This window comes from Eschrichtius robustus, chromosome 1 (genome assembly GCF_028021215.1).
Source record: "Eschrichtius robustus isolate mEscRob2 chromosome 1, mEscRob2.pri, whole genome shotgun sequence".
NCBI classification, from domain to species: Eukaryota; Metazoa; Chordata; class Mammalia; order Artiodactyla; family Eschrichtiidae; genus Eschrichtius; species Eschrichtius robustus.
The window spans coordinates 151,178,201-151,190,824 of NC_090824.1; the positions used below are offsets into that span (position 1 = coordinate 151,178,201).

General features: G+C 45.7%; 1 protein-coding gene across 1 annotated transcript in view; it reads left to right on the forward strand.

Moving 5' to 3' along the window:
* The window catches only part of LOC137772902 (protein FAM169BP-like), an 82,880-nt gene that overhangs the window by 10,746 nt on the left and 59,510 nt on the right, over positions 1 to 12,624 (forward strand). The window contains 2 exon segments of the mRNA XM_068557070.1: positions 9,351 to 9,458; positions 9,460 to 9,484. Coding sequence (XP_068413171.1) covers positions 9,381 to 9,458; positions 9,460 to 9,484 — 103 coding nt within the window. The 5' untranslated portion in view covers positions 9,351 to 9,380.

The following is a 12,624-nucleotide window of genomic DNA, read 5'->3' on the forward strand; positions in this document are numbered from 1 at the left end:
ACTAGTTGAATTTCATTGACTTATATGAAGTGGAGGGGTTAAAGTAGAAAGTCAGCTTGGTCCCTCACCCCACACATCCATCTAGCAGCAGGTTCTGCCGTGTCCACTGCTAACATCTAGCTCAAGCCTGCCATCTCCTTCTCATCATCTAAACTGCCATCATTAGTCTAAGCCATCATCATCACTTGACTCAACTTGCACTGCCCCTGGTTCGGATTCCTGTTGCAGTGTGATCTGGAGGAGGCAGTAAACACACACTCCAGTTATCATGCCCCGCTGGGGACCCTTCAGCATCCTCCTACTGCATTCTTCTTGAAACCTGAAGTCGGAACTTGGCCAGCGTCCTATTACTCCAGCCCCTGTCTGCCTGCTTCCTGTGACCTTGCCCTTCTCCTCTTGGCCAGCCATGCTGCAGGCACACTGGCCACCCGTGAGCGCTTGGACTCCCTCCGCTCCTTTCTTCCTCCAGCAGGGGCTGTTCCTTCAGTCTGGGTGGCTCTTGATCTTGCTCTGCATGAGGCGAACATTTCATTCTTCAGTCCTTCTGCTTAAAGGTTACCTCCTTAGAGAGACCTTCGCTGGTCATCCTGTCCTGTCTCCCACCTCCCTTGTCACTCGCCTCCCTCCATGCCATGGGGGTATTAACTGTTTTTATGTCTCCCGCCCAGGCGGTAAGTTCTATAAGAGCAGAGGCCACTTCTGCTTTTTCACCACTGTATCGACTAGCACTTAGCACAGTGTCTGGCAATAGTAGGAAAGTTCCTAAATGATGACCATGATTGTTTTGTATTATACATTTATAAAATAGCTTTATAGCAGAAAGTTTTTTCAAACCTTTGCTGTGGTGTTGGTATTGAATGTGATCAGGGTCTGATGAGACCTCTTTCCAGGACCATAGGGTATCAGGAAGACCTTGGTCTAAGCTGAGGTCACCCTTGGGCAGGGACCCTGGGAGCAGGTATCATAGAAGCCTCAGGGTATTACTACTACTACTGCTACTACTACTACTACTACTACCACCACCACCACCACCACCACCACCACCACCACTACTACAGTACTATTACTACTATTATTATATTTTACTATTACTACTATTATTATTTTAAAAATATATATATATATTTTTTAAAAAGTAGTTTTTTTCCTCCAAGCCTTAAAGTACAAATGACAATGCACACTCAGTCTGTCCTCTTTTCACTGCTGCCACCTCCCAGCTTCTGCCTCTTTCTTGGGAGTGTGGCTCAGATGGACAGTGGGCAGAGGTGGCATCATTGCCCTGTGATGCAGCTGCTGTGATGAATCCTGTGTAGGTAGCCCATTTAGACCACATCAGCCTTGCCACTTATCTCTTTGTGAATTCATGTCATTCTAATTCTTACAGGCTTTCAAAGTAGTTGTTAAAAGTTATGAATATGTGGGCAAAAGAGTTAATAGACATTTCTCCAAAGACACACAAATGGCCAGTAAGCACGTGAAAAGATGCTCAACATCACTAACCATTAGGGAAATACAAATCAAAACCACAGTGAGATACCACTTCACATCCATTTGGATGGCTGTTATCAGAAAAAGCAGAAAATGACAACTGTTGGGTGAGAATGTGGAGAAATTGGAACCTTTGTGCATTGCTGGTGTAAAATGGTGCAGCCACTGTAGGGTATGGCAATTCTTCAAAAAATTAAACATAGAACTACCGTATGACCCAGCAATTCCACTTCTGGGTATATCCCCAAAAGACGTGAAAGCAGGGACTAGAAGAGATATTTCTAGATCTATATTCATGGCAGCATTATTCACAATAGCCAAAAGGTGGAAGCAATCCAAGTGAACATCAACAGATGAATGGATAAGCAAAATGGCATGTATGTATATATATAACGGAGTATTATTCAGCCTTAAAAAGGCAGGTATTTTAAACAGTACTGTACTGAGCACTAGCTGCCTTTTGGTGCTGGTACACAATGTGTGGTCCTTGACACAATATAAATTAGTAAGTACACAAATTGGTGAAAGTACTTCTGGAAATCTCAAGATCTGGGTTTGAATCTCAGCCCCATTACTAACTTTCCATTTTTGAGAATGTTTCCACTTCTGAAAAATGGGGTCAGTTTTTTGTTCTTTCTTGACTTCAAAGGGTTGATGTAAGTTTCAAACAAACGAGGAAGTGTGACAGCCCTTTTGTTATATGGAAAATACTGTACAAATGTAAGGTATAAAAGGGTACATTTTAATGTGAGAACATATCACTATTTTTCTAATGCTTTCTCTCCCAACTAGTACTTGAGAAACTTTGTTTATCCACAGAAGGCAGAATGTTAACTTTCTTTTATATGTCTTCAATTTAAAACTGGGCTGGTACTAACATGGATGAAAATATTTCTATTCGGCAGGTACTTCTTCATCTACTTTTCAGTTTTACCCAGAAGAGACCAGTGCCCTTATAAAATGTAGTTTTCTCAACACATTTCCAGATATTGGGAAGTGACTACACTTTCCCTAAGCGACTCATTGTCTAGGTTTAAGGTAATCCCATTCTTCTCCATTCATTCTCCATGTGGGGTAGTCCGGGTGATGAGGCTGAGTGCTTAAACAGGGGGCACCAGCTTAATCTAGAATTGGGTCATGGAGACTGAGGACTAGTCTACTTTCAGCTCTCCTTGTTGCTTTGCACAGGGCTGAGCATGCCAGATAGAGACCTAATTTTTGTCCTCTTTAGAAATATTATTGTTAGCAGTGTAATAGATGGACATATAGGGATGTGATTTCTGGATGAAAGTTTATAAAGTCTATTAACAACCACAGTTTTTGGGTAAGTTCTGAGAAATGTTATTCTGTGACTAATGGGTAAAACATGGTGATGAGTTATTTTTCTTCCTCTCGTGTGCTGTGTGGTTTAGGGCTCTGCTTCCTTGCTGGTCAACTGCCCCCCCCACCCCGCCCAGCCTTTTCCCACCAGCTTAAGGACCACCACATCTTGTGGTGGTGTTACTGACACTGGGATTTGATATTTTTACAAGTTCCTGGTCAGTTAAATTCAGGATACAAAGAGTCAGGCTCTCCATGTTCTTCTGAGTATGTGCCAAAGCTCTCTTCCTTCTGGTAAAGGTTAGACAAATAGGGCACCGTAATGATGACCACATGGGGTGGAGGAGTTCAAGTTCAAGGCAGGCCAGAGCTTCCTGCAGCTGTATCAGATGAGGACCCCTCTTCTGTTACCATTCATGAGGAAGCAGACATTTGAGATGCTGTTTCCTCCTGTCTGCCCCAAATAGGGCTCCACATTTGTCCCCAAATGTGACACCTCTTTGAATGCAAAAGGAACAGTATGTTTCAGACCCACTTCATATCCTTTTGAATGATTCAGGGGGAAAAATAGTTTAATCTTTGTATCATTTGCCTAAGGGTAAGATGCACCATGCTCAGATTATGAGACCTTCATATTAAAAGCAATTAGGATTACATAAATCTTTGTGTGGGTGGCACACAAAGTCATCTGCATATTTTACCATCTTAGATTTGGGACAAGTGATTTATTCTCAGCCAAGGCAATGACAAGTTGCAAGTTGGCCAGTACTAAATCTGTGATAACAGAGCAACAGGCTCCCTGTCAGTTACCAGTAATGAAACCTACCCTGCCACCACCTGCAGACCTCTCCCAGCGCTTCCTCCGTTCCCTGACAACTTTGCTCATCTGCTCAGAAATTCTAACATTTTCTACATTCTGTCTTCCAACATTTTTTTTCAATTCTTTGCTAAGAATATTTTGGCAATCAGATGCTCTTCAAAAACCAACAAAAATATCCAAGTGTGTATTTGCTTCACCTTCTGTTCTCTCCTCCTCTATGTGGAGGATTGTTCTGCTGACACCACGGCCCCCTTGCCTGTGGTCCTTGAGCTCCAGGTATTTGCATATTTGCTATCTGTCTGATAGTGATGGGTCCTCTTGCCCTGACATTATGTCAAAGCACTCTTCTTTAAGATATTGTTTGTCATCTGTCCATCAGTGTTCTGGGACGGGGGTCCCTAGTTAAATAAGTTTGGGAAATAAATGCTGGATTAATTAAATCTCATTGCTGCAGGGTTTCTAAATGTCCAGATTGCTGATAGGCACATAGAACCCCCAGCAGTGAGCTCTGAGCGTCACAGCAGGTCCCCTTTTCCAAACTTGCTGACCTCAGAAACCTCCTTCCACAGCATATCTTGTGAAGCTAGTGTTCCACAGAATATATGTGTGAAAATGCATGATACAAGGGAAGTCAGGAACCTTGGATTCTTTGGCGCTCTTAAAAAAAAAAAATTAAATGTAATCATACTTTAAGATAGTTCTCAGTTTTAAGGCATCCTGTGGTGAATGCTTTGGAGGGTCAGGGTGAAGTTTGCATTTGTGAATACTGAATTTTCTTAAAGCAGGCAGCTTTGAAGTGCATGCCTCACTGGAAATCAGGGACCCTGATGAATTCCTGGTGCTGAATTCTGAGCCATTGAGGTGGCACTTGGAAATCTCCCTTTAGGCACTACCCTACCACCGTGGGTGTGCAAAACACCTGGGTTCAGACACTTCTTGTCTGATGCCCTCTCTCCGGTTAGAAACTAGGCTCCAAGCTCTCTGCTAAGCTCAGAATTAGGCGCTTAACCCTCCTCAGCATATTTCTTCTATAATAAGGATTCCTTCTTTTAATAATTTCCTTTTAGAAGCAAATTACTTTGTGAAGAAAACAACCAGATCGCTTATGTGAAAAAGAAAAGCAAAAATAAAAAAATTCTGTACCCTGGAAACTCAAGATTTGGTACAAAGATCCTGAATGATTTCAGCATTTTCCCTGGAAGAATGCTTTAAGATAGACCTCTGCTTTTGTTTTTCGGGTGACCACAACCAACTTATCCTTAAAGTGAATTCTTAAAATCGGGGTTCGTTGGGGGATTTCAATTTCTTTACTGTCTGCAATGAATTATCATTTCAACTGTGTGCCGTTTTTCATAAAAGCATTTTGCATTGTACTGAAAAGATTACATTCTTTTGGCTTTGGAAAAATATTTCCTGTTGGGTTCAAACCATTAAAGCCTGTTAGCATTTCACATCTGGAAGCTCCTGCCCGAGTCTGCCTTCCATCAGCAGCTCGGCGGCCAGGCTGGCCTCCGGCGCGTGCAGAAGACGCCCCAGACTTGTTTACTTCCCGAGGGCCCCTCTGCAAGGCCCAAATGTGCCCTTGTGGTTGGCGGGTGGGCGGGGCGGGGGCGGGGCTTCCTTCCTCTCTGCAATGGAGGCGGGGTCTTGTGTGTGTCTGTGTGTGTGTGTGTGTGTGTGTGTGTGTGTGTGTGTGTCCGTCCTGGGTTGGGGAGGGGGTATCCCTTGCCAGCCAGCATTGGATGCCCCCTCCCCTCTCCTGCCTTAAGCAGCTCCCTTTTTTTTTTCACTCCCACCCAGTTTTCCAGAACGCTAACGCAAACATTTTCCGTGTAAGGAGTTGGCCCGAACTTTTCTGATGGGGCAGTTTCCCCAAAGAGAAGAGAAGGAATTAAAACCCCAAAGGCTGGAGCCATACTCCTCCTGTCCCCGGCCAGCTTGGGGGGCCCTTTCCCTGGGGTGCAGGGGTCTGGCCCAGCTTAAAGGTTTTAAAAGGGAACCTTTAAGAGATCTTTGGAAATTCCTTTTCGTGGAGGGTTAATTTATCCCCAGAGGCAGGCCTGATGCAGCCCCCATGCTCACGCTATCGGGCTGATGGATTCTGCTGGGCTTCTGTTGAGAAGACCCCCAGGGACCCGCCCCTGGGCTGCAAGGCAGGAGAGCCCTGAGGGGCCAGGGTGCCCGGGGGATACTGTCCGTCAGGTTCTTTGAGGGGCTCTCACAGCTCCAGCAGCATACCCGGCCAGGGAAATGATTTCATGGTGTACAAGGAGCAAAATACATTCACTGCATTTCTTCTGACCACACTCGGCCAGAGCCAATGCCAGGCAAGCTGTGGCAGCCTCTGGGGGAACCAGGCAGAGGCCCCTAGGCCCAGTGGTCTTGGGTGAGGTACCCCGCCCTGTGCCCCTCCGCAAAACGTGGACGATTACGCTGTCCTCCCAGTCCCCTGTCACCAGAGGTCTCAGCTCGTGTGTGTGTGTGTGTGTGTGTGTGTGTGTGTGTGGTGGGGGGTCATTGATAAGGCTTGTCAGTCAGCCCTCAACCTCACTGGAGTGGACTGAAGGCTTGCCTCTGACAAATATCTGTCCCAAGACACAGGGCCAGCGCCAGAGAGTAAAAGTCCAGGTGGGATTTTTACTTGCTCCTTAAGACGGCATTCCTGGGGGCGTCTGGAGAAAAGGTAGCTACTGAAGTTGCTTTCATGGGAGAATCATGCAGCATGAGTCAGGTGCCCTAGGGCTGAAGCAGCCCACTTCCCAGTATGTTTTTCTTAATTTATTTGAACGTGCACTGAATCTTTTTTCATACCTGTGGGAAGCCACTAGACCAACTGGATGAATAGCAGTTTGAACAGAGAGCTCAGCTAAACAACCACCCACATTTCCGAAGTGCTCAGGATGAGAAAGACATAGGGAGAGGCCTTTGTTGGCGAGGGGTGTTGGGGCCAGGAGAGGAGAGAACAAGCACTCAAGTGTGCCTGGAGGGAGTCTTCACGTTCCTGGTGGGGTGAGGCTGCCTCACCTGCTGACCAATGTGAAAGGCCGAGTTCAGGTGTGTAAGGCCCTGCAGCACAGGGGAAGTGGCCAAGGTGTATCAATTCCCATCCTAAGCCAAGCTGGATTCGAACACGGGACTCAGTAACCCACAGAGCCCTTGCCTTTTGGGGCTCCAGGAAGGCCCCTGGGTGTGCTAGAGTTTGAGATGGGCCTTGAAGATGGCAAGGCAGAAGGAGCTGGGGAGTAGGGGTGCTGCAGAGGAAGGGGGCATGGGATTGTAAAGGGCCTTCGAGGCTTGGTAGAGGAGACTGTCTGGATGGGGTCACTAACATTATCTGAGTGTTTTACACATTCTGAAATCAGATGGACCTTCATGCCCTGGTGTTGCCACTGACTAGCCAAATGGTCTCCTCTTCAGGCCTCAGTTTTCTCATCTGTAAATTGGAGTTAGGCTGGACTCAGTGAAATAAGAGGTGTGGAGCACTCAGCAACCTGCTGGCACCTGGGGCCAGGGAATAGCTACAATATTTTTATTGGTGACAGATGGAGGAAGGATGGGTGGAAAGGGGTGAGGCCAGAGGTTATTGTGAGATGCTGAGGCCTTGAACTGAGAGCATCAGGACGATTGGAGAGAGGTGATGCAGGCTGAGGGTTTGGTGGCAGGTTTGAAGTGGTCCCTGAGCAAGGAACCATCTGGCTTGGCTTGGATCCATCGGCTTTGAGCTGTATGCCTGGAGGGCCCAGTAAGGAGTAGGGAGGGCGTAGAGGTTCAGCTTGAGGGCTGTGTCTGATCAGTTGCTGGGGTCTTCCTGGCCCATCACAGTGAGAAGGAGCCTGGGCTTCCTTGAATGTGTGTGTATAGAGAGAAAACACACATGCACACACACACCACAAGTGTGTGCCTTGAACAGCAGAATATCCCTGCTACCTAGAGTCACAACCTTGTTTAGAAAGAGACCCCCGAGTTCATCATTGACTGTTCATTGTCACTGAATGGACTGTTAATTTTTCATGTCTTTATTTGAAACATTTTAATCAGTGCATTTATAGTTGTAATTTTTTGGTATGCATTTCACACTCAAATAAATACTTAAAAAATTGAATAGCGGGAGAGTGTATTTACTCATCTCTTTGCCACTCTGTGTGCTGGTGACGTTTTCACCATGAAAGGTCAGGGGCAGGGGGAGGGGCTCATGCAGGACTGAGGCCTAGTCCACCCCTGCTCTTGACATCCTCTGTTTTCTATGAGCACTGCCCCCGATCAACAGCAGTAAAATTCAGCATAGGCAAGCTTGGTGAACTGGAGACATGAAACTTTTTGCTGCTAGGAGCAGTCTCTGTTCCCTGAAAAGTGACTGCAGAAGGAATGGAGATTCTGAGAGAAAGTAGGAAGCTGATATTTCAGTGGGTGTTTATGCGCAGGCTTATCTTCCTTGAGGAGGCAGAGGAGGAGGAGGGGGGGACGAGGAGGAGGGGGGGAGGAGGAGGAGAGGGAGGGGGGAGGGGGAGGGGAGGAGAGGGAGGGGGAGAAGACAGCTGCTTTGGCACCCTTCCCACCATAGGAGGCCCAGAAATGCATCAGAGGAGGGGACCACGGAAGGGCAGAAGCTACAGAGCCCCCTCCCACTTAGGGATGTGCCAGCCAGAGATGAGCCAGCATCTCAAGGGAAAACCAACTGCCATTTCCAAGCTGAATTGGATGCTCTCAATTTGTATGATTATTCGAGGATATAATTTTCCTCTAAAAGTGCGGTGTTAAGAAAGAGATGCTGAGTAGAGCTGGGAGATAACTTGCAAATTAATCTGTGCAATAGTCTATCGGTGGGGCTTCCCTGGTGGCGCAGTGGTTGAGAGTCTGCCTGCCAATGCAGGGGACATGGGTTCGAGCCCTGGTCGGGGAAGATCCCACATGCCGCGGAGCAACTGGGCCCGTGAGCCACAATTACTGAGCCTGCACTCTGCAACAAGAGAGGCCGCGATAGTGAGAGGCCTGCGTACCGCGATGAAGAGTGGCCCCCCGCTTGCCACAACTAGAGAAAGCCCTCGCACAGAAGCGAAGACCCAACACAGCCATAAATAAAATAAATAAATAAAATTAAAGAAAAAAGAAAATGCTCCCTATTTCACTTACAAAAATTAATTAAAAAAAAATAGTCTATCTGTGAATGGCCATGTCGGTTTACACATGTAGTTTTATAGTTCATACTAACTAGTACGTTTAAACTCTCTTACAATAAAGCAGTCCAATTAAAGGAGAAGAATTGACAAATCTTAACTTCGTGGCAAATGTAAGCTGGCAAACTAAAAACTCAGGCTGGATTTTGTCAAAGTTAGCAAGGTTCTAAGCAGCTGGGGTCAGCTCTCAGGGTACCTGTTTGTACATGTGGCCGCGGTGGCGGACACTGCTAGAAAATACTTGGGAAACCATTTGATAGTTAGGGGGTATGAAAGGAAGTTTCTGCAGTGGTCTAAGAGGGTTCACATTGAACCTCATGTCTCCTTAGGGTTGGTGCCAACCCCACCATCAGGAATGTCCTCTATTTTCTTTTGGTTCCTGCTGCTACACTGCTCTTTTCTTTTTCACTTAAAAAAAAATAGGTGAACATAATTTTAAAGCAAGTTTCAATTGGCTGCTTTTTTCTTTTCATATTCAAGAAATAAGTGACTTTTATTTCAATGAGAGAGTAAAGCTCATGTCATTTCTTGCCTTCTTTTTCCCCTAGCAGGCATTTACCCAGTGGATATTTTGGAAGATGACCCTACTGGGCATCGGGAAGCGGCTCTGGCTTACTGTGCCACTCTTGGGGAAGGAGCATGGCCCTCACCAGAGGTTATCTCTCTTCCCACTGGGGAGCAGGTATGTGTGATCTTCCTCATTGGTGGAGAGCTCTGTAAAATCTAAATTATTAAAAAGGAGAATGTTAGTGAAAGAGCATTACAGATTAAAAAAAATCCTTCTGGAGTGAATACTAGAATAATTCCACTTTGAGAAGCAAAAGGAATCCTGGATTGGGATTCTGAGGTCTTGAGGATAAGTCCAGTTCTATAAAGCAGTCAGCCAAATAGCCTGCTGTGAATCCCATGCCTACCACTTAATAGCTGTGTGACCTTGAGCAAGCGTCTTTACCTCTCTGCTCTTGCTATTCTCATCTCAGAAGTTGGGACAATAACAGTGCTTACTTCATATTGTTGTTATGAGGATTAAATGAGATGCTGTGTGTATTGCCTGACTGACCTCAGTTTTCCCATTTGTAAGTGAGGGGATTGACTGTCCTTTAGTCTCTAACGTTTGACTTAGTCCTAAAAGTTTCTGACTGGGAATGAAGTTATATCAATTACGATTTTTAGCAATGATAAGATTGAATTTTGAATACGGACTGGAAGAAAACAGAAATGAAAACTATTTGTTAGGACAGTGGGACTGTGGGTGAAATTTAATAATTGTGTTGTTTTAAGGCCTTCCCCCCTCCCCTGAAGTAAATAAAAAGAATATGTGAATCTTGGGCTGTATCTAAATTTGTTACCTTTTTTTTCAGATTTGAGGCTCATCTGTTGAAAGAGGCAAAATTTTCTTGTTTTATATGAATAAGATTTCACTCATAACAGAAATCATTGCTCTCTGGCAGGCAAAGTTGGTTGAGGAAGACAGGGTTTTATTTTGCTGTATTGAAGTTGTTCCAGAGTTAATTAAAACAATGGCTTGTACAGTTTATATAGTGTGGCTTCCTTGAGATTTTGGAGATGCTAGTTTGTAATCAACTCCTGGAAGAATCCAGCTCCCATGGGTGATTACTTATTGTTGATCTGCCGAGGGAGGTGGCTGTACTCACACGCTTTCAGCACCCCCTAGTGACAGCTAAACCAGAAAGCAAGCAAGCTCTCAGTCAAGGCTAGGGGCTTACTCTTGGGGGACTGCGGGGCTGGTGGGCTGCAGGGTTGTTGGACGGAGTCGGGGGGAATGCTAGGTAATCTGAGAAGTGTGGTGAAATACAAGAGTTAGCGCTGAAGTACTTTAGGGTGCAGTTTCAGTCATCTATCTGATTTTATTTCACATTTATTTATGGATTACGTCATTTAACAACAACAAAACCCCCCAATATGTAGTATGCTCACAGAGTGAATAATTTTAGTGTTATTAGCAAAAACATAATAAAATAAGACAGTTACTAAAATTAAGTTGTTTTAATGTGATAGAAATGCTGAAATGTCTTTCTACCTATTTGCTTCTCCCCCTTCTAAAAAAAGAGTCCTGAAAATAATCGTTTGGTTTCCTACCATTTTAGCAATTAATTAAGAAATGGTAGCAGTTTCCTACCATTTAGCAGGTTTTGAAATAGTCTGATTTGCAGTGATGATGGACCTCCTCACTGCTTTTAGCAAATTTAACTTTTCTTTTTGAAACCAGAGAAGTTTTTTTAAACAAACAAAAAAGACAAGGATGTGCCACACCACATCACTCTGGTCCTCCTCAAAGTCTTGTCTTTTCATAATTAACTCTGTTTTCAGTCTTGAAATTGTCTTATCATATTTAAAATACAATAATACTTACTGATTTTTCTTGGTTATAGAACAGTATATGCTCAGGGGATACTATTTGGGAACTGTAGACAAGGACAGAGAAAATAAAATCACCCATGTTAATTGCTATGAACACTTTGATGTGTTTCCATTGGATTTTATTTCTGGGCATGCATTTTTAACATTCAGATCACACTTGGAGTACAATATTGTCTATAATAAGCATCTTTCTATGTTGATACAATGCTTTTTACATATTGTTTTTAATGGCCTTGTAGTGGCCGTCTGATGGGTGAACTGTGCTTCATGTAGCCACCACGGGGAGCCAGCTGGGGACTCTTCGTTAAGGTGACTTGAAGACTGGGAGCCACCAAGATGTTTATGGGTCTCAGGATTTGTTAAGAAACAATTCTCTGAAACCACGGAGGCCTGCTGTAAACTTTTACAAGCAGCCTGCCTGCCTCACTCAGCCGACACGTCCTTTTCTCATTTTCTTACACTCTCCTCGGTTTTCAAAACAGACTTCGGAGTGGAGCGTGTTGTCCTTTTGCTTTGGGAGCTGAGGCCAGTGGGTTCGATGGCCGGGAACAGAACTTGGCAAGTGGGTGCTTGAGAGAAGGCTCTGGGGCAGCCCAGCATCAGAGACCCCGCATGTGCTGCTTGGTATTCCTTGTGGTCATGAGCAAACAGGTGCTGGGCACTGAGGATCTTCACCCCGGGGCTGCCTCAGAGCCAGAGCTGAGACTACAGGGCCCAGAGAGGGTGTGGGTTTCATGAGGCTGCTTGCAGGGATCCGAGCCAGGGCAGCAGGCAGCCTGAGTGGCATTGCGGGTGGACGCAGGCTTGTCTAGGCTGTTTGCGTAGAGTGGCTGCAGGGGGACAGTTGAGGTTGGCTTGGCAGGTGCAGCCTGAGGTTGGGATGTGGCCTTCTGCTTTGGCAGGCGGAGGCCCGACGGGGATTCGGGTGGGGAAGGCTGCTGGGGCAGGAAGTGAATGGAAGGAGAGACTGCAAGGGGGTCAGCTGAGGAAATGTGCAGTCATTACTTGGATAGACAGACAGGTGAGCAAGGGGAAGAGCAGGTTTGCTGGGTGGGAGATAGAGGAAGGGCCGTTGTCAGATTGCCCTCGTGTTTAGCTCAGAGTGGGTAAGGTTTCCATTTTCATGTTGCCTCCATCCTGTCAATTTTTAAAAAGAATTTATTTATTTTTATTTACTTTATTTTTGGCTGTGTTGGGTCTCCATTGTGGTGCTCGGGCTTCTCATCGCGGTGGCTTCTCTTGTTGCGGAGCACGGGCTCTAGGCACGCGAGCTTTAGTAGTTGTGGCTCGTGGGCTCTAGAGCGTAGGCTCAGTAGTTGTGGTGCACGGGCTTAGTTGCTCTGCGGCATGTGGGATCTTCCTGGACCAGGGCTTGAACCCGTGTTCCCTGCATTGGCAGGCAGATTCTTAACCACTGTGCCACCAGGGAAGCCCCGTCCT